This window comes from Camelina sativa, chromosome 13, assembly GCF_030686135.1.
Source record: "Camelina sativa cultivar CO46 ecotype springtype chromosome 13, ASM3068613v1".
NCBI classification, from domain to species: domain Eukaryota; kingdom Viridiplantae; phylum Streptophyta; class Magnoliopsida; order Brassicales; family Brassicaceae; genus Camelina; species Camelina sativa.
In genome coordinates this window covers 5,585,669-5,612,811 of record NC_141892.1, presented here as the reverse complement: position 1 = coordinate 5,612,811, position 27,143 = coordinate 5,585,669, and the positions used below count along the sequence as shown (strand labels likewise).

General features: G+C 38.7%; 7 protein-coding genes and 1 pseudogene across 15 annotated transcripts; 4 read left to right on the top strand and 4 right to left on the bottom strand.

Moving 5' to 3' along the window:
- The first annotated feature begins 53 nt into the window (after positions 1 to 53).
- Positions 54 to 3,769, top strand: LOC104735439 (putative inactive leucine-rich repeat receptor-like protein kinase At3g03770). 2 transcript variants are annotated; one of them, XM_010455237.3, is made up of 7 exons: positions 54 to 2,163; positions 2,253 to 2,386; positions 2,475 to 2,718; positions 2,810 to 3,021; positions 3,112 to 3,137; positions 3,208 to 3,319; positions 3,412 to 3,769. In XM_010455237.3, exons 1-7 carry the CDS (start codon positions 786 to 788, stop codon positions 3,634 to 3,636), a joined length of 2,331 nt encoding a protein of 776 aa, XP_010453539.1. In that variant the 5' UTR covers positions 54 to 785; the 3' UTR covers positions 3,637 to 3,769. The 2 variants fall into 2 exon arrangements, 1 of the variants encoding a protein (XP_010453539.1); XR_002034756.2 differs by lacking the exon at positions 3,112 to 3,137 and having other exon boundaries at positions 267 to 2,163.
- A 121-nt stretch (positions 3,770 to 3,890) lies between these two features.
- On the bottom strand, positions 3,891 to 6,000 carry LOC104735438 (3-isopropylmalate dehydrogenase 1, chloroplastic). Its single transcript, XM_010455235.2, has 9 exons — positions 5,736 to 6,000; positions 5,499 to 5,628; positions 5,308 to 5,419; positions 5,055 to 5,219; positions 4,877 to 4,963; positions 4,678 to 4,794; positions 4,478 to 4,585; positions 4,185 to 4,391; positions 3,891 to 4,096 (listed from the first exon to the last, which is right to left on the bottom strand). Exons 1-9 carry the CDS (start codon positions 5,959 to 5,961, stop codon positions 4,022 to 4,024), a joined length of 1,227 nt encoding a protein of 408 aa, XP_010453537.1. The 5' UTR covers positions 5,962 to 6,000; the 3' UTR covers positions 3,891 to 4,021.
- Positions 6,001 to 6,889: 889 nt separating this feature from the next.
- On the top strand, positions 6,890 to 11,362 carry LOC104735437 (triacylglycerol lipase 2). Of its 3 annotated transcripts, none has more exons than XM_010455234.3 (9): positions 6,890 to 7,788; positions 7,899 to 8,024; positions 9,736 to 9,876; positions 9,978 to 10,088; positions 10,187 to 10,330; positions 10,446 to 10,486; positions 10,582 to 10,661; positions 10,748 to 10,843; positions 10,929 to 11,362. In XM_010455234.3, exons 1-9 carry the CDS (start codon positions 7,585 to 7,587, stop codon positions 11,249 to 11,251), a joined length of 1,266 nt encoding a protein of 421 aa, XP_010453536.2. In that variant the 5' UTR covers positions 6,890 to 7,584; the 3' UTR covers positions 11,252 to 11,362. The 3 variants fall into 3 exon arrangements, with proteins under 3 accessions (XP_010453536.2, XP_087336553.1, XP_087336554.1); XM_087480427.1 differs by having other exon boundaries at positions 7,408 to 7,788; positions 10,915 to 11,362; XM_087480428.1 differs by having other exon boundaries at positions 7,438 to 7,788; positions 9,736 to 9,854.
- A 315-nt stretch (positions 11,363 to 11,677) lies between these two features.
- On the top strand, positions 11,678 to 14,187 carry LOC104735435 (SWI/SNF complex component SNF12 homolog). Of its 2 annotated transcripts, none has more exons than XM_010455230.3 (3): positions 11,678 to 11,842; positions 12,248 to 13,811; positions 13,962 to 14,187. In XM_010455230.3, exons 2-3 carry the CDS (start codon positions 12,274 to 12,276, stop codon positions 14,032 to 14,034), a joined length of 1,611 nt encoding a protein of 536 aa, XP_010453532.1. In that variant the 5' UTR covers positions 11,678 to 11,842; positions 12,248 to 12,273; the 3' UTR covers positions 14,035 to 14,187. The 2 variants fall into 2 exon arrangements, with proteins under 2 accessions (XP_010453532.1, XP_087336552.1); XM_087480426.1 differs by having other exon boundaries at positions 11,685 to 11,877.
- On the bottom strand, positions 14,149 to 15,465 carry LOC104735436 (F-box family protein). Its single transcript, XM_019235099.2, has one exon. The coding sequence runs from the start codon at positions 15,463 to 15,465 to the stop codon at positions 14,287 to 14,289; it is 1,179 nt and encodes a 392-aa protein (XP_019090644.1). The 3' UTR covers positions 14,149 to 14,286.
- A 4,794-nt stretch (positions 15,466 to 20,259) lies between these two features.
- LOC104737984 (BIIDXI-like protein At5g11420) lies at positions 20,260 to 21,994 on the top strand (annotated as a pseudogene). The gene is made up of 3 exons (XR_015577587.1): positions 20,260 to 20,437; positions 20,580 to 21,095; positions 21,265 to 21,994. The product of XR_015577587.1 is annotated as a BIIDXI-like protein At5g11420 (transcript).
- LOC104705685 (B2 protein) lies at positions 21,896 to 23,343 on the bottom strand. Its single transcript, XM_087480425.1, has 5 exons — positions 22,833 to 23,343; positions 22,647 to 22,747; positions 22,467 to 22,550; positions 22,258 to 22,368; positions 21,896 to 22,174 (listed from the first exon to the last, which is right to left on the bottom strand). The coding sequence occupies exons 1-5, from the start codon at positions 23,341 to 23,343 to the stop codon at positions 22,130 to 22,132; spliced, it is 852 nt and encodes a 283-aa protein (XP_087336551.1). The 3' UTR covers positions 21,896 to 22,129.
- A 516-nt stretch (positions 23,344 to 23,859) lies between these two features.
- Positions 23,860 to 26,531, bottom strand: LOC104735433 (uncharacterized). Of its 4 annotated transcripts, none has more exons than XR_015577589.1 (5): positions 25,944 to 26,531; positions 25,400 to 25,464; positions 24,763 to 24,961; positions 24,117 to 24,602; positions 23,860 to 23,915 (listed from the first exon to the last, which is right to left on the bottom strand). XR_015577589.1 is itself a non-coding variant. In XM_010455228.3 (4 exons), exons 1-4 carry the CDS (start codon positions 26,076 to 26,078, stop codon positions 24,201 to 24,203), a joined length of 801 nt encoding a protein of 266 aa, XP_010453530.2. In that variant the 5' UTR covers positions 26,079 to 26,531; the 3' UTR covers positions 23,987 to 24,200. The 4 variants fall into 4 exon arrangements, 2 of the variants coding, with proteins under 2 accessions (XP_010453530.2, XP_010453529.2); XR_015577588.1 differs by having other exon boundaries at positions 24,763 to 24,964; positions 25,944 to 26,147; XM_010455228.3 differs by lacking the exon at positions 23,860 to 23,915 and having other exon boundaries at positions 23,987 to 24,602.
- Positions 26,532 to 27,143: the final 612 nt, after the last annotated feature.

Here is a 27,143-nt window from a genome sequence, read left to right as displayed (position 1 = left end):
GACATGGAATCTAATCATACACATAAATCAATGTTTAAAAACTTACTATAAACAAAGTGGGGAAGATGAAGAAGGAGAAGAAGAGACATGTGTTAAGTGTTAACGGCATCTTCTATGGAGTCAACCAAAGTCACAAATTGCATTTTGCATACATTTAATAATCATACTTTTATGTTTTATCTAATACCAAAATTTAAATTCAAATTTTTATTATTTTACAGAGACAATTTGCTCATAAAAAGGAACAAACTTTCATCAAATTGAGTGCACCTTTTTTTGCTTTGTGATTGTTTCTGGTGACCCACATTACTGAATTTACTGTTTCTTTCGTAAAGAAGAAGAAGAAGAAGCAGCAAAAAAAAAAAAAAAGATGCTTTGAAATCTCTAATTTTGTCAAGTCCTCTCAGGCAAAAATACAGAAAGCCGCCATTAATGCTGCTCTCAACCCTTTCGTCATTAATGCTCTTATCACCTTCTTCTCTACTCTCTAGCTTCCCCAGTTTCTTTCTCGCCTATGTGTTGAATCCGACAAACACAATTACCGACATTCCCTAAACCCTTGATTCCTGCATTTGTCCTCACTCTCTCTTCATTCTTCTTCTCCTGACCTCTCTTTTCACGGATTTGATTGTACACTCATTATTTCCTTTTGGGAGCGTCTGGGATCACGAGCTTAGTTTTGACTTGAGTTTGACTAGATGGGTCTCAGAATCCAAGTCTGTTTCTAATTCTAGGGTTCTGTTTCAATTCTCCTACTTCATCTTCGTTTTTTTTCTCCCCCTGTAATGATGGAACACTCAAAGTTCTTACCTTTGCTCTTTCTTTCATGGGTTCTGTTCTTACAAAGCACCCATCAACTCCAGAACTCACAGACCCAAGTCCTGTATCAGCTCAGGAAGCATCTGGAATTCCCTAAAGCTCTTGAATCTTGGGGAAGTTACTATGGAGACTTGTGTGTAATCCCTGCAACTGCTCACATGAGCATCACCTGTCAAGGCAATTCCGTCACGGAGCTTAAAGTCATGGGGGACAAGCTTTTTAAACCGTTTGGTATGTTTGATGGGTCTTCTTCACTTCCAAATCACACTCTGTCTCAAGCATTCTTAATTGATTCTTTTGTTACCACGTTGACAAGGCTTACAAGCTTGAGGGTTCTTAGCTTAGTTTCTCTAGGTATCTATGGTGAGTTACCAGGGAAGATCCATCGGTTGAATTCTCTAGAGTACTTGGATTTGAGTTCGAATTATCTGTTTGGTTCTGTCCCTCCTGATTTATCAAGATTGGTGTTGCTTCAAAGTCTGATGCTTGATGGGAATTACTTCAACGGCAGTGTTCCAGACACGTTGGATTCCTTGACTAATCTTACTGTTCTTAGTTTAAAGAACAACCGGTTCAAAGGTCCGTTTCCTTCTTCAATTTGCAGAATTGGAAGACTAACAAATCTTGCTCTATCACACAATGAGATTTCTGGTAAGTTGCCTGATCTCAGCAAGTTAAGTCATCTGCATATGCTGGATCTGAGAGAGAACCACTTGGACTCTGAACTACCTGTGATGCCTGATAGATTAGTTACTGTTCTACTCAGCAAGAACTCCTTCTCTGGCGAGATTCCCAGACGTTTTGGCAGTTTGTCTCAGCTTCAGCATCTTGACTTGTCGTTCAATCATCTAACTGGAACTCCATCTGGGTTCTTGTTCTCTTTGCCAAACATTAGTTACTTGGACTTGGCATCTAACAAGCTCAGTGGGAAGCTACCGCTTAACCTGACCTGTGCAGGCAAACTCGGATTTGTGGATTTGTCAAATAACAGATTAATAGGGACTCCTCCCCGTTGCTTGGCAGGAGCTTCCGGCGAGCGAGTAGTTAAACTCGGTGGAAACTGCTTGTCCATAATTGGCAGTCGTGATCAGCATCAGGAATTGTTATGTGAAGAGACTGAAACTGAGGGAAAACAGCTGCAAGGAAGAAAGATTGGGATTTTGGTTGCCGTAATTGGTGGAGCTGTTCTTGTTCTTGTGTTTTTTGTACTAGGAGTCCTTCTGTTATGCACAAACCGCTGCTCTTGCTGTTGTTCAAGAGAAAAGTCAGTGCCGCAAACTCGGCTTAAGGTTGTGACAGATAATTCACACACCAGTCTCTCCTCTGAAGTTCTTGCTAGTGCAAGTGAGTAATTTTGACTCAAAGTGTAGCCTTCTGCCTGCTAGCAATTGTCTTTCAGGACTTTAATATCCTTGTATGATTTCGTCTTGCAGGGTTGATCTCTCAAACAGCAAAGCTAGGTGCACAAGGTGTGCCCTCATGCCGCTCATTTTCTTTTGAAGAGTTAAAGGAAGCCACAGATGATTTCGATTCATCACGTTTCTTAGGTGAAGGCTCCCTTGGAAAGGTACGGTTTTGTCTAACGCAAAATTAATACTTGTGATCATCTTACCATCAGTCATTTGCTTTACTCTGCTTGTTTTGATTCTTTGCAGCTATACAGAGGAACACTTGAAAACGGAAGTTCCATAGCTATCAGATGTCTGGTTTTATCAAGGAAATTCTCCAGCCAGAGTATCAGAGGTCACTTAGATTGGATGTCTAAGCTCAACCATCCTCATCTCCTTAGCTTCTTGGGTCATTGCACTCAAACCAGCGGAGAACACGATCCTGCAGCGACCATACTCTACCTTCTCTACGAGTATATGCCCAACGGGAGCTACCGCACACATCTATCAGGTCAGATTGACATGTGTAGTAAACTTAATGTTAAATTAAACTCTCTGTACTTGGAAACTCAAAGTTGTTAAGAGTATTTTTTATTTTGTAGATTCATTCTCGGAGAAGATCCTGACGTGGCCAAATCGGCTAGCAATTCTCATTGAGATAGCAAAGGCAGTTCATTTTCTTCACACCGGTGTAATGCCTGGTTCATTCAAAAATCACCTGAAGACGAACAACATTTTGCTTGACGAACACAAGATTGCAAAGCTCAGTGACTATGGAGTCTCAGCCATCATTGAAGAGAATGAAAAGCTCGAGGTTTGCTTTCTTTGACTCTGTTTATCTCCATTTTGTATTCTCTTCTTTGATACTAAGTCAATTCTTTCTTTCTACTTCTACATATTGCAGACAAAGTCAGAAACCCACAAGTCAAAGTATGTATCTTTTGCATTCAAAACTCCTTGGCATTTATGAGAAACTAATTCAAACTTGTGGATTTTACAGAAAAATGGCTAAAAGAGAGGACGATGTGTACAACTTCGGATTCATACTTCTGGAATCTTTGATAGGACCAGTGCCCACTACAAAAGGAGAGGCCTTTCTTCTCAACGAAATGGTAACAAAGAGAAAAAAAGCAATCTTTATCATTGTTATTTGCTTGAGACAAAGTTAGTTAATAGCTGTTGTTGCAAATTTTGTGTTATGCAGACATCATTTGGGAGCCAAGATGGTAGGCAGAAGATAGTAAGTCCAACCGTTCTAACTACAAGCTCACAGGAGTCTTTATCGATTGCAATCTCAATCGCCAACAAATGCGTTTTGCTTGAACCATCGGCAAGACCTTCCTTTGAAGACGTTTTATGGAACTTACAATACGCAGCTCAAATGCAGTCTGCCGCAGATGCTGAACGCAAATCTGATACTTCATCATGAATCACATAAGGCTAATATAATGATTGATATAGTTTTTTTCGTTTTTTTAATTGTAAAGTCTTACAAGTTTGGTTTCAGTATAAAAATGTAAGACTCTTGCGAGTAAGAATATAGTTTCTTTTCTTCTCTTAAATTTTATTGCTATGTAAATATTGATTGAATTGTGTTTGTTGTTGGAGAGAACTTCTCATTATTTAAGAACAAGGTAGCACGTGAGGCAGGATGTTAAGCTTTTGGAGAAACTTGTCTTTGAATTGCAGAATCAATCATAATTCTTTATTAATTTGTTGAAAAGCTAGAATAATCCGGTTTCTGATACATGGATTAGCATATAAGTAACCGTAAAACCAAGGCCTACACACTTTTTGGCAAATGATGAATACACTTAAACAGTAGCTGGAACTTTGGCGTCCACTGATTTGAGCACCTCCGCTCCCATTTCTTTGCATCCCACCAGTTTCTGCATTTTCAAAACACAAGACCTTTTAAGTATATATATTGTTTACTAACTTATATAAGCAAATGAATAGAAACCAGCATACACATACATTTCCGGGGGAGTAGATGTCTCCAGTTCTGAACCCTCTGCTCAGAGCATCCATGACCGCGTCTTCAATCCTCTTTGCAGCTTTTTCTTCTCCAAGTCCATATTTCAGAAGCATTGCGGCGCTGAGAATAGTGGCCAATGGGTTTGCCTTGTCTTGTCCAGCTATATCTGGTGCAGAACCATGTATAGGTTCAAAGAGTCCAGGTCCCTGGTTACAATCACAAGTTTAACATTCTCAGATATGGTATAATAAACCTCAGGAACCTTAAAAGATTTTTGTAGAAATTTGCTTACCGATTCACTGAGACTAGCAGATGGAAGCATTCCAATGCTTCCAGTGATCATTGAAGCTTCATCAGATAATATATCACCAAAAATGTTATTGGTGACGATTGTGTCAAACTGCAATGTTTTATAAGAGATCAAAAAACGCTGTGAGAACTAATTATTCCACTTTTCATGTTAGCTTAATCAACTATATGCGCGACGAGCACCTGTTTCGGGTCACGGATAAGCTGCATTGCAGCATTATCAACATACATATGTGATAGTTCAACATCTGGATATTCAGAGGCTAACGCTGTTACTCTTTTCCTCCACAGTACTGATGCCTATATGCAAAACAATCATATAAGCATTACTAAAGTAACACACAAAAAGTGGAGAAACAATTCAAGAACTGATCAAACGTACATCCAACACATTGGCTTTGTCGACAGAACACAGCTTGCCGCGCCTTTTCCTAGCAGTCTCAAACGCAACACGAGCAATTCTGTCGATCTAAAAAAAACATAAGCGATGCATTAATATACACATCATATGTAGCCAATATTGTAATAGAGCAAGCAGATTGTGAAGAGTTAGTAAGTACCTCGTGAGCAGCGTAGATCTCTGTACTAATGCCGACTTCTTCGCCATTTTCATTAATAGATATTCCTCTTGGCTCTCCAAAATAAATACCTCCAGTGAGCTCTCTTACAATCATCATATCAACACCTTCTGCTACTTCTTTCTTCAATGTGGAAGCATCAGCTAACTGAAAAGGTAAAAAGTTTGTTTATTTACAACAGCTAGCTAAAATCCAAGTGCTTAGCAGATGTAAAACCGAAGATATATATATATACCTGTGGCAAAACTGTAGCAGGTCTTAAATTTGCAAAGACTTTGAGATCTCTTCGTAGGTAAAACAAAGCCATCTCAGGTCTCAGATGTTTCTCATTCTTGTCCCATTTATACCTGATCAAGATTCATTTAAAACTGATCAACAAGAGAATATACTTGGAAGCAGACTTTGAAAGAAACAAGACACACATACCCTCCAATAGCTCCAAGAAGTATAGCATCAGAATTTTTAGCAGCTGTGAAAGATTCCTCTGGCATGGGAACTCCAACCAAATCCAAGGCTGCTCCTCCGACAGGCATCTCTTGGAAATCAAACTCCAGTCCTGTCATACAAAAGCAAATATACACTCGTTGATTACGACTTTTCACAAAACTTTTGTAAACAGAATCGAAGAAGAGAACAAGAAAACATTGAGAAAGAGACAAGAACCTTCAAGAGATCCAGCTTTCTGAAGCACATTCTTAGCAACAGATATAACTTCTGGACCGATGCCGTCACCGGGAAGGAGAGCGATGTTAAACCGTTTTTTCCCCGGTGAAGCTGCGGCGCACCTAATTAGAGACGGTGCATGATACTTATTATTCAAAGAAGTATATTTTCCGGGGACGATCTTGTTGGAACTTAGTCGGATGTTCGTTTGCAAAAACGACGCCATTTTCTTATGGAGGAGACTCGGAATTTTTTGAAATTGTGACGAGTGAATGTCACACTACTTATAACATAAAAGTTTATGGCACTTATATAGGTGTGCACGTTTTTTGAATTAGCATAAAACGTTTTTGAATTCGCATTAATTAAGCTTCAACAGTTTAAATGTCTTTTGCTTATTAAAATGACTTAAACTAATCCTTTTTACCTATAAACTGGCTCACCAGCTCTACTTGTTGTTGAGATATTAAATATTTTATAAGAAGGTCCTTTCTCTTTAACGATTATTAAATTAATACTTGCCATGGCGTTTTTAGAAAAGTAGAGCCATATTACAATTTGGGTCGACCCATTTAAAGTTATAACATTGGGCCGGTTATTTATATAGCCCATAAATATGAAGTTGAAGGATTCGTTTTTATTTAAAAAGTGGAGTGCAACAACCACGCGAGAGTTATGGTCGATTATGTGGATATGTGTGATATCCGTATCACATAAAGTGTGTTTTAGGGGATAATAATGTTGAAATGTGAACACAAAATATAAAAGCAAGACTTGGTCTACAAATAATTTGGAACATTGTGTACCCCCCCCCCCCCCCCCAAATAATTTATATTATCTAAACGTATCATGTCTCGAGGTATTTTTTTTGTTTGTATATTTTTACTACCCTACGTACGGTACACTATGTGACAGTGCAGACTGCAGAGTGTGAAACGAAAGCAAACCGATGTAGAATGTAAAGTTTCAATTGAAAAAATATTGATAGAGTTTCAGAAGAAAACAAGTAACGGAAGCTGGTGTCATAGTCCCACTTTACCCGTCCCTACAGCATCTCCAGTCGCCTTTAACAATTTCTTTCTTCTTTCGTCTTATCTTTTTTTTTTTTTTTTTGTAATATATAAAACATTTATATGATATTAATTAGAGATCTCAGAGATTTAACATTTACTTATTATTATCTTTTCATTTATTTTGTTTAGATTGCTTATTTCGTAGTCAACTCATTATATTAGGATTAGTAACTGTATGTAGGATATGGAATTCTTTCTATCAAATTTTTGCTTTTTATATATATTGTTTTTTTTAATTATAAATACTAGTTACTTTTGTTAGCATGAGATTTTCTGAAATTTTTTTATTTCTCTAAGATTACTTTTCATTCATCTCAGTTACACGTAATATTCTAAATGTTTTTATCATAACCTCTTGCTCTGGAATAACATAGAAATCATGGCATGATTGCTGATTCACCACTTGTAGCAACTATAATAAATGTAGTCTCAACGATCAGTGCATGATTCACTACTTCTAGAAACTATTCATTATTTTCTTTGGTGCATGATTCAAATCTTGATTTTTATGTTTACACCATAAATTGTTTTTTTTTTTTAAAAACAAAATCTTTTTTTGTCAAAATCATAAGTTTGTTTGGGTGTAAAAATAATACTATAAAAGGCAATCGATTCCAACATACCATTTTGTTTATATCCATATTTCATTCTTAAGTTTTTATTATTATTATAAATAGCTAACTCAACTCCATTTCTATTATCTTATCAGCCATCCCTTCTCTATAAAAAAAGCCCTTTCACTTTAATTCCTAAAACGTGTCAACCCCCCTATCTCGATGGCCGGTTCGGTTATGGCTCCGTCCGTTTCAATCTGTTTAGCCTTATGTGTCTTAATCTTCGTCGCTCCTTTCCTAATAAAACCCCTCGAAGCTCGTGGAAACTTCGGCAGGCTTCCCGGAAAGCCACCGCAGAGGACTGCTTCCGATGGCATATGCGCTTCTTCTGTCCACGTATATGGTTACAAATGCGAAGAACATGATGTATGACATTCTCTTTTCTTTTCTTTTTTCTTATTAGAAAGTTAGTAATGATGATTATTCATAAATATATTAACTGATGGAGGTGTGATATGAATCGATAAATTACGAAGGTGGTGACCCAAGATGGGTACATATTGAATATGCAAAGGATACCGGAAGGACGAGCCGGCTCCGGCGCAGGCACCGGAAGTGGGGGGAAGAGACAACCTGTCCTAATACAACATGGAATACTTGTCGTAAGTTTTACTCTTCTCTTCACCCTTTTGCATCGCATTAGCCGTCCATTAATATGTGTACATACACGCATACTACTTCCATCTGCAGTTAATTATTGTGGTATCATGAAACTTTATATGCTGTTTTCCATTATATAGATTTTTTTGAAAGTAAGAAAAACGAAAAAAAAAGTAGAAAGAAACGTCATTACGTTCAAGGGAAAGTGAGAATTACATTATTAGGTGGAAGACTTTATCCCCGTTTTCCACAAGTTATGCAATTGAAGTACATGTGCAATTTGTGCATACGTTTATTCTCAATATGATCAACATCTATATATGTGGACCAAAACCAAACGTGTATACTTCTAGTGCATATATGCCTCATCAACAAGTACATATGTACACGTATATACGGTATATTTGTATCGTGGTCTAGTTAATTTACTCTAGTACTGCTAGTCTCTATATTTGCGAGTTTGAACATATATATATATGAAAAGTAAGATTAGATTTATAAGTGCGTATCCTAGTGGTGAGTAAAATTAACAATAAATTATAAAGAGACAGCATGAGTGTTTAACATGTGTGTCCAACAGGTAAAGTGATAAATTGAGCGTTACTAGAAAGGTATGGGATAATGGTTGTACCGTACGTAAGTGTGATATTATATAAATAACCGTGTCGATTCATTCTAGTACTCATCGAATTCTACAAAAAAATTATTGATGAAGTGCATATCATACTTGATGAGGTCACCAGATGAGTACGATTTTTACCAGTCTACAAAAATGAAATTACCTAATGACGCATGCAGATATCGTACACTGTCTCTTCTGATGATTTTGACAAAATTGTCCTTTATTTCTATATTGTTCACATTACTCAAACATAGGGCCAATTTGTGAGATAACCAAAAAAAAATAGTATGAAGAATATAGCACATAATTTGAATAAATTAGAAGAATAGGATTAGAGGTAGTTGAAATGGCAGTTTTAGTGTTATGATGATAGTGGTGGTTGAGGAGGTTGGTGGTGGCCGGCGGACGGAGGCGGCGGCCGGAGGTGGCGGTTTCCGGTGACCGGCGGCCGGAGATGGCGGTTTCCGGTAACCGGCAGCCAGAGGTGACGGTTTCCGGTGATCTGAGGTGGCGGTTTCTGGCGACTGGCGGTCGGAGGTGGCGGTTTCCGGTGACCGGCGGTTCTCGGTGACCTGCGGCCGCAGGTGGCGGCTTCCGGCGGTCGGAGGTGGCGGCTTCCGGCGGTCGGAGGTGGTGGTTTCCGGCGACCGGCGGTCGGAGGTGTCGGATTCCGACGACCAGAGGTGGCGGTTTCTGGTGACCGAAGTTGGTGGTCAACAGTGGTGATGGCTGGAGAAAATCTAAACCCTAAAGATTAGCCTATTGAGAACTCTAGAGGTGATGGTGGTAAAGAGATGGGAATGGTAATGGTGGTGATAGAGAGTATGGGTGGTGGTAGCAATGGAGTAAAGATGGTGAGGGTGGTGGTTAGGAGAAGGACAAAATAGTATATAATACACAAAATATATGGAATATCATTTTTATCTGGTTAGAATGGTCAGTCACTTAAATATAGTTTTTTTTTTGGGTTATTGCTGCCAAATTCTCTAAATTATATATGCATACTCACTCTGCCTACAATATAATATTGTATAAGTACAATCGAAGAAATTGTAAAGCTTAAATAATCAAATCATGAGTTAAATGTGCAGGACGGGATGTCATGGCTGTTGAATCCAGCGGATCAAAACCTGCCGTTGATTTTGGCGGACCAAGGATTCGATGTGTGGATGGGGAACACAAGAGGGACTAGATTCAGCAGAAGACACAGGTACCTTAAACCTTCTCAAAAGGTCTGGTTCACACTTCACTTAACCAATTTTTGTAATTAGTAGATCACGTACTCATTACTAAGTAAACTGAATTATTAACATCGGTGGAACTTTGGACGTAGCCTTTCTGGAACTGGACGTGGGACGAGCTCGTGAGTTACGATCTGCCAGCTATGTTTGATCATATCCACGGCCTAACAGGCCAAAAGATTCATTACCTCGGACACTCTGTGGTGGGTCCAACGTTATCAACATATATACATTTTTCTCTGTTTCTTTTTTTCTTTAGTAATCAGAAATAAAAGAATGATAATGTTTTGGAATATGTCAGGGGACGTTAATAGGATTTGCATCGTTCTCGGAAAAAGGATTGGTGGATAAAGTTAGATCGGCGGCGATGTTGAGTCCCATTGCTTATCTCAGCCACATGACCACCGTCATTGGCGCCATCGCCGCCAAATCTTTCATCGCCGAGGTCCCCTAGCTCCTCCCTTTTAATTAGTTTCATATATTATTATTTTCTATATCTAATAAAATTTGTGCCTATATTTATAAAAAAATAACTTGTTTATCGTCTTTCAAAAATATAGGCCACCGCCATTCTTGGATTGGCAGAGTTTAACCCCAAAAGGTAAAAAAAATGTCACCCTTTTTTATTTTCTTAAAATATGCTTGTTATTGGCTTAGTTGATTTGATTATGTTAAATTATTAAACAACATTGGCAGTGGATTAGTAGGGGGTTTAATAAAGGCTATATGCCTTAAAGCGGGGGTCGACTGTTATGATTTACTCTCTGTTATCACCGGTAATACTACAACTAAAATTCGCTAATCTACCATTTGATAATTGAAGTATACAAATTAATTACGTAATTTCACCCTAAAATTATAGGAAAGAATTGTTGCCTTAACGCATCGACCATTGATCTGTTCCTTGCGAACGAACCACAATCTACTTCCACCAAAAACATGATCCACCTTTCTCAAAGTAAGTGAAACAAATTCCCATTTACATTTGTTTTGATATTTACAAATTAACCTTTATTATCATTCAATAAGTATTATATCTGTAGCGGTAAGAGACAAACAGTTGAGAAAATACAACTATGGAAGCAGTGATCGGAACATAAAACATTACGGTCAAGCGACACCACCGGCTTACAACATATCGGCGATCCCACACGATCTCCCGCTTTTCTTCAGCTACGGCGGTTTGGACTGCCTGGCCGATGTGAAAGACGTGGAGTTCCTCCTTGACCAGTTCAAGTTTCACGACGTCAACAAGATGAATGTGCAGTTTGTGAAAGACTATGCTCATGCTGATTTCATCATGGGTGTTACTGCCAAAGACGTTGTTTACAACCAAGTTGCTACCTTTTTCAAACGACAAGTTTGATTTAAGCCCATAATTCTTCAGTTGTTTTGTTTACCCCCAAACAAATGGGCATATAAAGCAAGTTATATCTACTCTATCGTCTACTAAATTTATTTTTGTTTCTTTTTAAAATATTGAAACAAGGTAGCAAGTAGCAACTAGCAAGCATGAAGCAACCATTATCTAGTTTATAAACAAATTTAAGAGTAATATTTTAAGAAAAAAGTATTATACCATAAGCATATGTTTATATTTTTATTTTAAATAATAATTTTGATTTTCCAAAAAATATTAAGCATATTTAAAAAAAAAATGAAATTGTAGAGCTGCAAATTCGTACTTGATAAAATATTTTTAAAAAACGTATAACAAAAAATATGTATTGGATGGGGCATTGATATAAAAAAAAACGTGGATTTAACGTTTATGGGCCAGTGTGGGCTTTGAAAATAACGGGGCGGGTCTTAACCCGGTCAATAAAAATAGCTAGCTCCGGTGGGGATTTGTTTTTTACTCTCTCTCTCTCGCTCTCGTCCCTCGACAACTGAGAAGTGGCGGAACACCGGTGGATTCCAGTAAGAAGATAACGGAGCTGCTAATCTTCGCCTCTTTGTAAGGAGCTCTCTCGTCCCCTCTCGATATTTTTGGTATATAGATAGTCTCTGGGTTCCTCTGTCTCTTCGGATTTTATGAATGTTAGATCTTTTCATGGCCATTAAGTTTTTTTTTTTCTCAGAAATCTCAAATCGACTTCTATAACGTTTGCATTCGCATTCGCCGTTTTTTTTTTTTCTTTCTCTGGGGATTACTCCTAATGAATTGAGCTGTGCAGCGTTCTTAGAAAATTAGGGTTTTGAGGCTTCGATTTCTCTAGGGCAAACCCGATCTATCGCTTCTGTGAGAATTTGCCTCGTATTTTTTTAGATTTCTGATAATCTTATGATACCTTAGGTGGTGTGTAATGGAAGTTTAGTTTAGTTCTAAAGAGTGGTTCTAATTTCGTCTGAATTTTTTCAGGCTGGGAGGTTTATATATATATAGCGATGTCTGGAAACAACAACAATCCACAGAAGCCACAAGGCTCTGCGCCAGCGCCTTTTGGAAATCCTGGGATGCCCTCTGCATCAGTTCCTGGAAACCAAGGCTTTGCTCCTTCTCATATGACTGCTAACTTCCCAGCTCAGTTTCAGTTCTCACAAGCTCAGGCCCTAGCTCATGCTCAAGCACAGTCCAAAGTTCAAGCACAAATTCAAGCTCAGTTTCAAGCTCAAGGCATGACGATGAACCAAGCACAAGGAGGTTCTCCTGGGATTGGTGGTGGGTTGGGTCCTTCTTCTCCTTCTTTGACGACTCCTGGCAGTTTGAACATGAAGAGGTTCCAGCAGAAACCGCCCATGCGACCTCCTGGTGCTACTGCGGGTAGCAACACTATCTCCCCCATGAGAACAATGGAGCTAACTCCTGCTGCTCGGAAAAAGAAACAGAAGCTTCCAGAAAAGTCATTGCAGGAGCGTGTTGCAGCAATCTTGCCCGAGTCTGCCTTATACACACAACTTCTGGAGTTTGAGTCTCGGGTGGATGCTGCGTTAACTAGAAAGAAAGTTGATATCCAGGAAGCCCTTAAAAACCCTCCCTGCATACAGAAAACTCTTAGGATCTACGTTTTCAACTCCTTTGCCAACCAAAACAACACAATCCCTGGGAATCCTAACGCTGACCCGCCAACATGGACTCTTAAAATCATTGGTAGGATCCTGGAAGATGGGGTGGATCCTGACCAGCCAGGATTTGTTCAGAAATCAAACCCATTGCATCCCAAGTTCTCGTCTTTCTTCAAAAGGATTACAGTTTCCCTGGATCAGAGGCTGTATCCTGAGAACCCATTGATCATATGGGAGAATGCTCGATCACCTGCTCCTCAGGAAGGGTTTGAGATTAAGAGGAAAGGGAATCAGGAGTTTGCAGCTAGTATACGGTTGGAGATGAATTACGTCCCTGAAAAGTTCAAGCTTTCTACTGCATTGATGGATGTTCTCGGGATTGAGGTTGAAACCCGCCCAAGAATCATCGCTGCAATTTGGCATTACGTTAAGGCGAGGAAATTGCAGAACCCAAATGACCCCTCTTTCTTCAACTGTGACCCTGCACTTCAGAAAGTTTTTGGGGAAGATAAGTTGAAATTTACTATGGTCTCTCAGAAGATATCTCATCATTTGTCGCCTCCACCACCGATTCACTTAGAGCACAAAATCAAGCTCTCAGGAAATAATCCGGCCATATCAGCATGTTACGATGTTCTAGTGGATGTACCCTTCCCGATCCAAAGGGATCTGAACAATTTGTTAGCCAATGCAGAGAAGAACAAAGAGATTGAGGCTTGTGATGAAGCAATATGTGCAGCCATTAGGAAAATTCATGAGCATAGGAGGAGGCGGGCATTTTTCTTGGGGTTCAGCCAATCGCCAGTTGAATTCATAAATGCCCTGATCGAATCTCAGAGCAAGGATCTTAAGGTTGTAGCGGGAGAAGCCAGTCGAAATGCTGAGAGAGAACGTCGATCAGACTTCTTCAACCAACCTTGGTAAGCTCATCATCTAGTCTCCGCTACTCTCACCTTTATTTACTCAGATTATATGTATTAGAGTTGTAAAAGTGGCGACTTCAAACAAGTCCACTGATTGATCGGTTGATGATACGTGTCTGAATCATAATTTGGGTAAAATGTTTGCAGGGTCGAAGATGCAGTTATTAGGTACTTGAACCGGAGGCCAGCTGCTGGGAACGAGGGGCCAGGGAGTTGGTGAGTTTCTTGACGATACAAGTCTGTTCATCTGTTTGAGTTTGAGCATTTTTTAGAAGAAGATATTGTTGAGATAGTCTGCTTTGAAAGGGAACTAGTGTATCTGTAATCCTGTGTATGATGAAATATTATTACTTATAATTAGCTTTGTTTTGTAGCCTTTGCTTTATAAAAAAGGGGAAATAACACTGGCATAAAAAAAAAGAGAGGCATAATTGAATGAAAACGTAAGTGTTAAGAAATGTATAATTGTGAACTAATAAGTGGGGAAAAGCCAGCGAGCATCAGAGAATGGTCTGGAGGAAATAGAAGAAGCTGAAAGGCGTTGAATCCTCTGGGAGGAGAGATTGAAGACGAAGACATCCTTTTGGCTAGAGGGAAGGCCGCTAAAATAGATGGAGTTTCTGGTAATTCCTTGAATATCTGAGGAAGCTAGCACGGTGATACCTAGGTCCAAGATCACGGCCTGGTCGCCTAGTGAAACAGTTTGTTCCCAATCGTTGTTGGCTGAGTTGAATTTGTAGACGCGAAAATGCCAAGAAAGGTCACGACGTTTAAGAACGCTGGCAACCATCAAAAAGTCTCCAGAGATGGTGATTACTAAGTTGGTCTTCCAATCAATAAAATCTGGCAAATGTGCTCCCCTACGTGGCGGGAAGCTTAAAGCTCCCAAGTGGAAGCGAAAGGGAGGATATAGCTGAAGAATATGAGCAGCTTTTGTTGGAAACTTGAGATCCGAGATTCCGATGCTACCATCCTCATAATAAATGTAAAGCTTGCGGTCCTTGAGGACCATATCACTACACCCCACCAACGGAGGAATCCGGCGCCATTCACAATCTCCTTTTCTGCAAAAGGCGGTATACCCGTTTTCACCCCAACTACAAGCAACTACGTAGTTTTTAGTTTTCTCGTCTACCCACAACACTGCCTTACCAGGGGTGAACCCTATCATCTCGGCTTTGCTTGCAAAATGACGGCCAGGGACATATTTGTACCATCCGGGTGGTTCTGAAAAGAGCTGGTCGCGTTGGGATTCGATAGGTACTAGGTTAATCCTGTCCAAAGTTAGCACATTCACAAGATATAGATTTAACCGAGGGTCCGACATGAGAAGCCAGGTGCCGCAACTCGCAAGGCAAGGATCCACACCAAGATCTTGAATTGTGTAGACATTTTCTTCTTCCTGCGGATTGTACATTATACAACTGCGTCTGCATTGTGCCGGATCAGGGAACAGAATTAGCCACGGAACCTGATTAGGTATGGGAACACATTCTCCCCAAACGCTATACCAAGCAGAACAAACCGCCCTAGCTCGATGAAAATCGGAGCACCTCAGCCGTCCCAGAATCAATCTGATCACATCCTCCGGAAGTTCCGACCAATGCCGCCTCCTAGAATTGAGAGCTTGACGTTTCTGAATCAAAGCCATTATCTAAAAGTCGACAAATACTGCACTGTCCCGGATTTGGTTTAACACTGATATATATATATATATATATCATCACAAATAAAAAATAATAAAAAAATAATACATATTCATGACATGACATGTGACACATGTCAGACTGTCAGCTTCCCATTAGGGTTGGGCGAAGAACCGGTCCTTAGTTAAGGAGTTTAGAACTCCTTAGAACCGCTGACGTGTCATGGAATTTAATTGATTTGAGACTCACTATAAGCTCCATTTAACACTATCAAAGTGCTTCCAGCTTTTAGCAATTTGGAAGGTTTTGAATTTGAGCTCGAGTCGATATTTGATGGTTATTTGCTTAGTAAACTTAAGGTTTTGCATTCTGCTTGATCTCTTTATTCTCAGTATTCTCATATTCTTTGAATGGAAGGTTATGTTCTCTGTTTCTTTTAATGGAAGGGTCGGGATTGACATGACTGGCAGAGTGATTGGCGAACCTCTGTTCTCTCTCATCCTTTTCCCTGTAACCAAGTACCTTGGCTTGTTAGCTACTCGCATTACAGGGTTTGTTTAAATCTCCACACTTTGTTCTCCAAAAACATTAGCTAATTTCGATATTTCTGCAAAGCCTGTAACCTTTTAATTGAATATTTCAGCGGATTCAAGGTCATTGGTGATACAAGCAAGAAATGAGGCGGCTGAGTTTAGGTTTCAATATGGATACGAGATGCCCCGACATTCCTGTTAAATGGTATACTATCTGTTTAATTTGCTAACTATATCTTCCTCTAGGCTTGTGAAAGTATGTAACTGAGCAAATTTACTAAGGGTGAATCATTTTTGCGGACATGAAACAAGAACCTATTGACATAAATGTTATATATGTACCTTCTGGACCATGTAACCACGATCTTAGGAGGCTACAATTGTCAGATGTTATTGTTACATGAAAAAAGAGGCTCAACTAATAAGCAAACATATGATGCAGGCAACTATAGCTGGTATGAAAGAGAAAGAAGCTATCAGTTTCTTGGGGAAGAAAATGAAAGAAAACCCTGCCTTATATGATGAAACAGTGCAGGTAAGTCACTGCCGATCCTCCTCTTTATTTCCTCCTTTTAGAGTTGTATATGGGAATTGGGAAACAACTTTAAATAGCTTTAAAGGCTTTTATACTACTTTTTTCTATTGGTACTTCGTTTGCTATGTTCATATTTGCATACAATTTTGTAGAAGACCTCTGTTGTTGATAAAGGTGTTACTTCATTTGCTATGGATGACAGGTAAACCCACAGTTCTATGCATTAAGGTGGGTCACTCTCCTCCTTTGCTCTTCCTTCTCCTTAGGAGTGTATAGTTATGGTCTAACCTAGAGTCTCCTCCTCCTCTCTTGTATATAAACATCCTCTGTACTATTGAGACAATATATCGAAGAAGCATTCTTTACAATATGATGATGCCAAAGTAAGTCAGGGGCGAGCTATCCATTGCAACACATGAATTATCCCAAGTAATAAGGACCCTTCCAAGGAGATCATATGTTATTCATTTCCTTGGTGACAAAGAGATTTGTAGATTCAGAACAAAAAGGACTCATGCTTCCTAATAGTCATTTTTGTTTGTACAAATGTTAATCATCAAAACCTAAAGACAAGGCTACACCATGTATACCATGTCCTACATCAAAATTGATTCTGTTGCCAAGAATCTTACAGCCCCAGACACCCACCTCCTCGATCCAAAGGTAGGGTAACCACTCTAATATCCTTAAAATCAAAACTGATGGGGACATCATCAAATCTCTCACCATCTCTGATTTAAACTTCAAATTTTTCTCGGAAGCAAATCTGAAAAGCCACAACAGTGGTTTTGGAATGTTAGCTACCGATAGCGTAAGGGCATTCACATCGTTGTTATTCATCCGAAGAAGCATGCGTGCCAAGGTTCTTGGGACGTTGAAGCTGTTCCCGTCGCTTGCCGACAAAATCAAGTTTTCTGATAAATCTTCTCCCAAAGGCCTTCGAATCAAGAAAGTGAAGATCGTTCCCGGAGAATTTCTTTGTGATGCGTGAATGCTCATTTCTGTTTTTGAAACTATTGTTGCTTCAAGAAGTGGAGTAAAGATTTCTGTGTCGGATATTGTTATCTTTACGGTGTTATGATGTGTTGACGAAGAAGAACGTCTAAACACAGCTTGAACGGTGATCGGAGGTGGAGGAGAAGAACCTGCAAAGAGAAGAACCTCGGACGCCCCATTAACCACCGACCCCAACAGTGCCACGTTGTCACAGGAGAATCCCGTTGCAATCTCCGGTAGAAGACCATTGCAAACACTTCTCACGTACGGTTGAGATGCTTCCGTTGGAGACATAATCAAGGTTACTCTATCTTCCTTCTCATCGTAGGTGATAATAACGTTCACCGTGTGTCGTCTTTGGAGAACGGTTGCATCGTTGGCTACTATTTCAACTGTTGCACGTGTTGTGGAGTGGATTTGGTGTACAACACCGAAACGAGTCTCCGACGTCAGTGCCGTCGCCATTTTCTTTTTCAAGATTCCAATATATGTTTTGCTATGCAAAAAAAGAAAAGAAATTGAGGCTGTTATGTTAGTTGGTTACTTCAACTATTTGCTGTATTTATATTAGTGAAAATACTTTTTCAATGTAATTCTAAGCGAAACAAAATTTGAACGCTTAAACTAGAGTAGTTTTTGATTTCTTATTTTGTTTATTCAAAAAGATTTTTTTTTTTGGCTAAAATATATTATAGTAATACAAAAGATCAGTCTGCTTAAACATTAACTGAACAGTATGGACTATGGAGTTATATATATTGCACAATATGGTGGTATAATTTTCAATTATATCATTCTTGAAACTAGGATCCAAAATAAAACATTACAGAAAAATGATTAAACTAAAACCGAGTGTAAATTGATAATAAACCAATTAAATTTTACAAGATTGATACCATGTGTTGCGCTCGGTTACTATTGAAATACTAATTTGTTAACGTATCTGAATCGATCAAATTAGCACTGTTTTGGTGGTAGTTGAGTGTAGCATACGAAAATTGTTAGTTTAGTCATTTTGTAAAATAGTGTATTTGATCTGTAGTATTGGATATAATGTTTTCCTATAATGGATTTTACCATATGTTGATTGTCTCATATTTGTAATATTGGATTTTAGCGTATATGAGACACATTGCTTAATGTTTATAGAGAGCAAAAATGTGTTGTTAGTCCTACGTTGCAATCGTTTTCAATATGTAATTTTTGTTTAGTAATTATATACTATTGTTTATGTTACGTAAATCGGTAAATGTGTAGATTCAGATTTAGTTGTCCGATTGGCGAAGGTTGCAAAAATATCATATGGACGAGTGAAAACAATAAATTTCAAGCCCAACTTGTTCTGAATCAATAACTTTCATCTTGAGTCACACAATTTTATTATAAGCACCCTATTAGGCTTCACTCCTTTAAGACTTGCTCATTGTTAATCTATTATGCAAACCTATCATAGATAATTATACCACCATTTTCTTTTGGCTAAAAATTGTAAATGCAGATTCTAGAACAACTCGCTGTGAGGAACAAATCGTTGTGCCGAACACAGTGTTGTATCAATCAGGAAGCTGCATCAGATCACAGACGTTCGAGGTGCTGACGTGAATGTGTGAGCTGACGTGGCAAGACGTGAGTGGATGTGATTATGTGTTGAGGAAAGTTGATGACTTGGCATTGAAGATAGAGACGAGATTGGTCGTGGAGATATGAAGAATATTCTCCGTAGGAAATTAAGGAAATGATAAACTTGAGCATTAAGAAGTTTCCTTATCCTTGGAGATATGAAGACTATTCTCTACAACAAATAAGGAAAAGATAAGAATGAAAGCAAACAGTTTCCTTATTCCTTGATACTTGGAGATTCGTCTTCTAGGGTTTTTCAAGTTGTGTATATATATTTTAGGAGTAGGCCACGAGCCAATTTGAGCACTCTAGAATATTGATACAGTTGTAAACTTAAAAGCCAGAAAAATAAGGCTTAGAAGGTGTGTTCCTAGTTCTCTGTGACGTTAATCAGGGAGGTGATTAAGTGCGCAGAGAATTGTTTTTCTTTCTCTTAGATCTACACTGGTGAGAGTTTAGATAGAAAAGAGAGGGGGTTGGTTTTCGTCTCTCATAGATAAAAAGAGAGAGGGTTGTTTTTTTTTCTCTTAGATCTACACAGGGTGTTGTGTTAGATAGAAAAGAGAAAGTTTCAGATTCATTCTTAGTCGGGGTCAATCTTATTGGGTAGAATAGGTTGAGTAAGGGCGGAGACAAAATTATCATTGTAAGAGATAAATTTTGTTAATAAGGTTGAAGAGAAAAGCGTTGGTTTAGCGCGTTCCAAGTGTATATCAATGTGTCGTGTGTCTCTATACCTTTACAAAAATATATAATAGTAATGCAAAAGATCCAAATCACATTCATTCAGCTTCAGTTTGATTAAAATACTTATACGTAAAAAGAGCCGATTAATGTTTATGGTGGTATCATAATTTTTTCCCGAGGCGCGTGTTTGTATACCGATTACCGATTACCGATTACCGATTACCGATTACCGACTACCGAGTGTAAAATTGATTCATAATAAACCAATTAATTTTTATTTTTCCGAAACCGAAACTGAAACTGAACCGTTTTTCATGTAAGTAAACCAAATCAATTTTTTTAATAAACCAAAATTGATTGCAACTTTATATTGTTAGTTATATACGGGATAGAGAGATAAATATGGTCAACTGTATCATACAATCTGTATGCAAACATTGACATGTTACAACATGATTACATTTTTTTAAAAACGACATAATCACTGGATCCAAGAAACATTGACATTCAAAGTCTTCTTCTCTATAGTCAGTCTGAAGCAAATGGCTATGATGTGGTTTCAGAGAATTTTCGTGTTGCTTCTCGTATCTTCGGTTGCCTCTTCAGGTGCCTTTATTTATATGTTTGCTCATTCATCTTCAAAACTCAAAATTTTGGCCACTGATGTCCATTGCTACAGGACCCGGTTGTTACATACATTACCTGTCTTCGTATTGATTAAGTAAAGTTTGTGCATTTTCATACGCAGATTTTCTGGAAAATCCAGACTTCGAATCTCCACCAAAAAACTCGAATGCAAGCACTAGCCCGTTTGTGTTGCTGGATCAGAACACTACACTCCCTGGGTGGACATTACAAGGGACAGTGCAATATGTTACTTCACTTGAACTGCCTGATGCCGGACATGCTATTCAGCTTGGTGAAGATGGCAAGATCAATCAAACATTCATTGCCAGAGGTGATGATGTGAACTACATCCTCACATTTGCACTGATCCGCGCAGGCCACAACTGTTCGACCTCTGCTGGTCTCAGTGTCTCGGGGCCAGATAGTAATGCGGTTGTTTCTTACCAACAAAACTACAGTAAGGTTTCATGGCAGAGCTACAGTCATAACTTGGGTAGTTGGGGGAATGGTGAGCCTATTAACTTGGTTCTTGAAAGTCAGACAATAGATTCTGATTCTGATACAAACTCCACATGTTGGCCTATCATTGACACATTGCTTATCAAGACTGTTGGTGTAACATTGGTCCAAGACAGTGGTAAGTTACTTCTCCTTGTCCCTTTTGTGTTTTTCTGCTTTGTTAAGTCATCAAATCCGAGAATGCTAATGCTGAACTCATAGCTCAACACGGAACATGATGAAAGCAGATCTGGTTTCTATAAGTTAATCTAGCTGCATAGACTCATATTATGATTTTGTTGGTGTAGGTAACCTCTTAATCAATGGTGGATTTGAATCTGGACCGGGTTTCTTGCCTAACTCACCCGATGGAGTTCTGATTGACGCGGTGCCAAGCCTGATCCAGTCAGCATTAAGGCAGTGGTCTGTTATAGGAACAGTCAGATACATAGACTCGGAGCACTTCTATGTCCCAGAAGGCAAAGCTGCAATAGAAATTTTGTCTCACACAGCTCCATCAGGCATACAGACAGCAACAAAAGACACAAGTGAAGGTTCGCGATACAACCTAACATTTACTTTAGGAGATGCTAACGATGCATGCACAGGACATTAGGATCACACCCTTTGCTAACGATGCATGCAAAGGGAGTTCAAGCTGGATCTGTAGCTAAAAACTTCACACTGGAGAGCAATGGGACTGGTTCTGGTGAGAAGTTTGGGTTAGTGTTTGAAGCAGACAAAGATGCAGCACAGATAAGTTTTACCAGCTACTCAGTTACAATGACAAAAGAGGATGTTTGTGGTCCTGTGATTGATGAAGTGATCGTTCTTCCTCTTGGTGGAACAGTCTCAGTAAAACCCACATGGCTGCTACTTATTATTGCTTTGTTGTATGTTGCAGTTCTCTGATTGAAAACTGTTTGGGAGAGGATCATAGACTCATAAACAAGATATTTTTGCAGGGAGATGTCATGATCATTCTAGTTTCATGATTATATATGAACACATTTTGTGACACATGAATCTTTCACAATCATGGTTTATTTTCCAGTGAGACATTCTTAATTTCTACTTTTATGTAGAAAGCACACATACAAATACACACTTGAAGCCTTGGAATAAGTAGACACTAATTCCCAGATGTAAATAGGATCTGCAAGGGCTTTGAGCTTAGGGAGAACCAGCTTGTTCACAGAGATCCAGCAGGGCAAGTGTCTGTGTCATCAACAATTTGATTAGGAAACGCTAAAATTAAAATTAGTGGAACAAGAACAGCATGTATGAAATGATTTGCATACCTCAGGAATGGTGAGCTCGAGTCGAAACTTGGGACCATCATAGTGGTGCAAAACCGGCCTGAAAGCATCCTCTTCCAAAGCTTTGTACAGTTTCCTTACACGAATTCTCACCTATCATGTTGTCAATCACCATTTGAGGTTGTGTGAATCAAATCAACCATTGAAAAAAGATGAAAGACAGAATCCACATCAGAGAAGAAAAATGAAACCTGTGCAGGAAATCTGGATTCTCCTTTGCATTTCTTGTCCTCCCAAGCAGTAGGGTCAATGTTTGAACCTCCAAAGGTTGTTGCCTGTACAAAACAAAGAGAAGCAACAATTCTTGGAGACATGGAGTCATCGAGCAAGACATGAACACCATTGACAAATCAAAGTGCTATAGAACAAACCTCGAAAATTCCATGCAGCTGATGAGTTGTGTAGTTGTAGAGAAACAGAGGCAGGCCTGGTGTTATCGTCCTAACAGAGTCCCTGTATCTCGGTGGCAGACCTGACAGACACAGAAGAAGACATAAGTACATATGAAAAAGGAGATGTAACCCTTAAATGGACAAACTCCAAGATGAGATGAATACCAAAGAGCTGGCGCTTCAGATCTTCCAGCATTGTGTCGTTGTTACAGACAAAGATATAACCACCAAGCACTTCACTCTTTGGGAGACACTCCGAGGCAGGTAAGGTCTTGAACCTTTTTTCTGTAGCAGCATTCATGGAGTCACTGTTGTGAGTGCTGCGAAAGTTGTTGTTACCTTCTCTGTTAGAGAACTGATTGTAGCTAAATTTGCCTCCACTCAGGTGTTTATGGCCAAAAACATTAAAATCGTAGCCAGCATTGAACTTGAGCTCCGAGTTCATCATGTTGATGTTAAAAGTCTCAAACTTGTTCTCTTCTTGAAACCCAAATTTCTCCCTCGGCCTTATCTCAACTGGACCCTTTGATAGATCAAGATTGTTCGAACGTTCTCCCTTGGATCTAGTCTGGTCAGCTAGTTTAGATGCAGCCATGAACCACTTCTGATCCTCTGAAGCTTTCGATTGTCCTCGGAGCTCATCCCCTAGCTGCCAAAAGCTGCGCATGCTCTCCATCTCCAAATGCTTTGGTTTGATAGAGACACCTACCATACCAAAAAATAAAATAAACTATAGTATTTCACCAACCAATCCTAAAGAATATTGGATTTTTAAATAATAACAAGTTCCACGAGTTCCATTTCGATTTCTTAATCAAAATTTCTCCAAAAGTATGAAACTTTAAACACATTTCATGATACCAAAAATTTCAGAGATTACCAAACTGAACGAACACTACAGTTCAAAGCAAGCACTGAGATCTAAAAACCAAATGAAAAAAAAAACAGAGTCCAAACAAGCAGACTGTATAAGGAAGGTAAAAGATTAGAATCGAAAACTAGGTTTAAAGAAATTAGTAAAGCAACAAATTTTACCAGACAGACGAAACCCTAGATTGCAGAATCCCTGAATGAGAGAAGCTGTTGGATTTTTAATTTGTGTGTTTCAATTTTTGGAGCTTCTTTCTTTTTCCCCGACAAGGTTATAAATCCTGGCAGTGTCCTTAATGCCTGAGACAGAAAAGCTTGGTCCAACAGAAAAGCTTGCCGTCTAACGTTACTAGAACGGTGCAACGTTTAGCTACAAAACTGGAAACGGGACGCAGTCCTAATTAATCACATCACGTGGTTTTTTTTTTTTAATTAATAATTCGGCACCAAATAAAAGAGTCCTGCTCTATATAAATTACTTAAAAGGACCGGTTTAGCCTTTAGATCGTGTGTTACTCGAGTGATTCGTCAAAACACACAGCAGCTAACAATGTGATAAATTTTTCTTCAACATCTTACCGCAGACTAGGGAGTAGGAACTATAAGATCATGACTAATTCATTGGCCCTGGTGGCACGCAGATTAGGAACTATAAGACCATGACTAATTCGTAGGCCCTGGTGCAGAAGAATATTCGGTCCGTTTCTCCCTATGAACAGACCGTGGAACAAAGGTCAGCCCACGACCATGGCGTCGACCGAAGCTGACATTTGAAGGAGTTGTGTCTGCGGTGGTTAGCGTGGACAGTGCTGAGACAAGACCGTCAACGCTGGCTTTGTCTTCTACTTCCATAGCATTAGCATCTGAAGAAGCTTCTTCTTTGTCTTCTTTGTGTTTCAGCTTTGATACATGTTGCCTCTGAAGTTTCTCTCTTCGCTTCTTTGAGAGTTGGGTCCTCTTGAAGAACTCGAATGTTGTTGGGAACTTGTGTTTGTCAACTAAGTGTCGATGCCGGGCTTTGTAGGTCTTGAACTTCAATCCACACCCTTCCACAAGGCACTCGTACTGCGTAAATATGTTCATGAGAGAAGAAATAAGGACGATCACAGGTGAAGTTTAAAGATATCCATGTAAAACAATGACAGGAGCGGTATCACAGTTAGAGCACTGCCTCAAAACGGCACTTAATAGTTGCACAAAGAGATAAAGAGTATATAGTGCATACCATGTCATAACCCCGAGCAACTTTAGCTTGAAAAAAAGAGTCGTGTGCTTCGGATATGTGGATACTTAGCAAGCGAGAAGTAGGGTAGACCCTTGAGCATACTGAACAAGACGCCGTGTGTCGTGCATTATAGTGATCTTCAAAATGGTCCAAAGATTTCAGGCGCTCAGGGCAGCCAGCAATGGGACACGAGATTCTTCTGCTGCAAAAAAAGTGAAGCTCGTGACCATCAACGGAGACTTGTGGAGTGTGGACAAAAGTTGGAATTGAAACTAGATCAGTGACACACGATATAGTCATTGCTATTACTAGTTGCCACTTAAAAAATGTTGATATCGAAAGAGAACTACTTACATAACAATTCATGGCCATTTGGTTACTATATATTACCAACAATCAGATGTAGGATAACTGACACCAAACCAGAGTCACCAAGAAAAGAAAAGAAAAAGTCTGTTCAGATTATTAGCTGCAGTATACACATCAAGGAACCAATGTAAAAACAAACATTCAACTCCCGCAAGCAATAATCTAAATCTGCAAATTATAACCATTGCCATAGTTGATTAAATCTTGTACATTTACTAACAGAAAAACAAACAAAAATCCCATCCGTGAAGAAGGATAAAACATATACCTGCTTTCAGTTTCCACAATTATCTGAAGATGGTTGATTTCATCTTCTGTTAAGTCCAATGCCACCTGTCAATCAAATCCTCCTTAGGACTCTAAAAACTCTTACTAGTATTGTAGGATGACAGACAATGATTGGTCAAAAAAACATCATACAATTCCATGGATATCAAACCAGAACAAGAATGAATCAATCGTTTTAATCCAAAATTGACAAGCTAGACCTAATCAGAACACCAAAAAAAAAAACTTCCAAGTTTAGACCGTTATTACAGAACAACCAAATAGATCGAAACCGAATCAAGTATCATCACTACGGAGATGAATTCCACACCAAAAAAAAAAAAAACGTTTCGAGAGACAACGAAATAAACAATTCGACCTTTCGATTTGGGCAAAGCTAATGCCATAATATCATCGTTAACTTAATTTAGCTCGCAAGGACAAGAAAAATAAAAATCGAAATTGATCTGTGAAGAGTAATTCCATAAGAAGAGCATTACATACATAAGATTTCGACCGATTCAGATTCCAGAAGAAGTAAGTACCTGTTTAGCTAGTAGTTCACGCTCGACGTTTCCAGATGCAAAGAAGGGCGAATCCGGAGGAAATCTTCGCCGGATTGGATTCCATACCGGAAATGCTAACTCCCCCACCGTGTCTACCGCCATACCCATAGCCATCGCCTCTCCACAAAGCAGAACAACAAAATTCAAATAAAATTCGTTTTCTTCGTCTCACAAACATGAAATAAAAACAAGCATCTAACTACTGAATATTTTCCTCCGCTCCGGTTTACTAACTGGATCCTTTCTGGACTATATTATCATGTCCACTTTTCATTAGGCCCAACTTAGGCCCATATACAAGAAACATGAATTAATTTGTTTCTAAAATAAATAAGAGTTGGGGAAAAAGAAAAAGGAAAAATCTCTTGTCACTCACAGTTTACACGAGTCATGATGACTCATTGCCTCTTGATACGGATCCTTCATCATATATACTACGAATCAATTTTTTTACTAGAGGTTAATTTAGATTAATTTGTCCAATGCAACGAGTTTCCGGTGATAATTAAAAACATTAATTCTATAGATCAAAGTTAAGCTGTCAAAAAAAAAAATTGGTTATGCTCTTGTAGTTTGGGGACGTGTGCTCATAAAATTTATACAATATATTCTTCACCTACAATGAGCTTATAAATAGTTTTATTATATTTGTGGTTGAAATTGAAATGAGCATAACAGAGAGATCATCTTGACTTACACCACGCTATCATTATTATTATTATTTTTTTGGTAGAAAATAACACTTTAACCTAAACAGCAATATGAATAATTGTTAAAGTTTCTATTATAATAAGAAAGAGAACTAGTGCGGTGATATGGTAGATTAAAAAAATAAATTATCATATTTATCATACCAAAAGAAAGCTGTGTCGGAAGAAACCAAATTTGGATATATTAAATGTTTATTTTGAATATCGGCTTCAATGTTTAGAACCGTTGAGCTAAAGTTGATGAACTAAATTAGAACAGGTACTCCGATCCGCTGAATTCAAGGATCAGTCAAAATCATTAACATATTAGGGGTCGACAAAGACTTCTTTTCAAACTCATACTTTGAATTTATTTTATCCATTTTTTGTTTAACGACAATGTATTAGTTAGCTATACTTTATACGTTTCATCAAGACAATTTGGTTTTAAAATCTCTCAGAAACGTTTCCATGCAGATGACCTGACCTA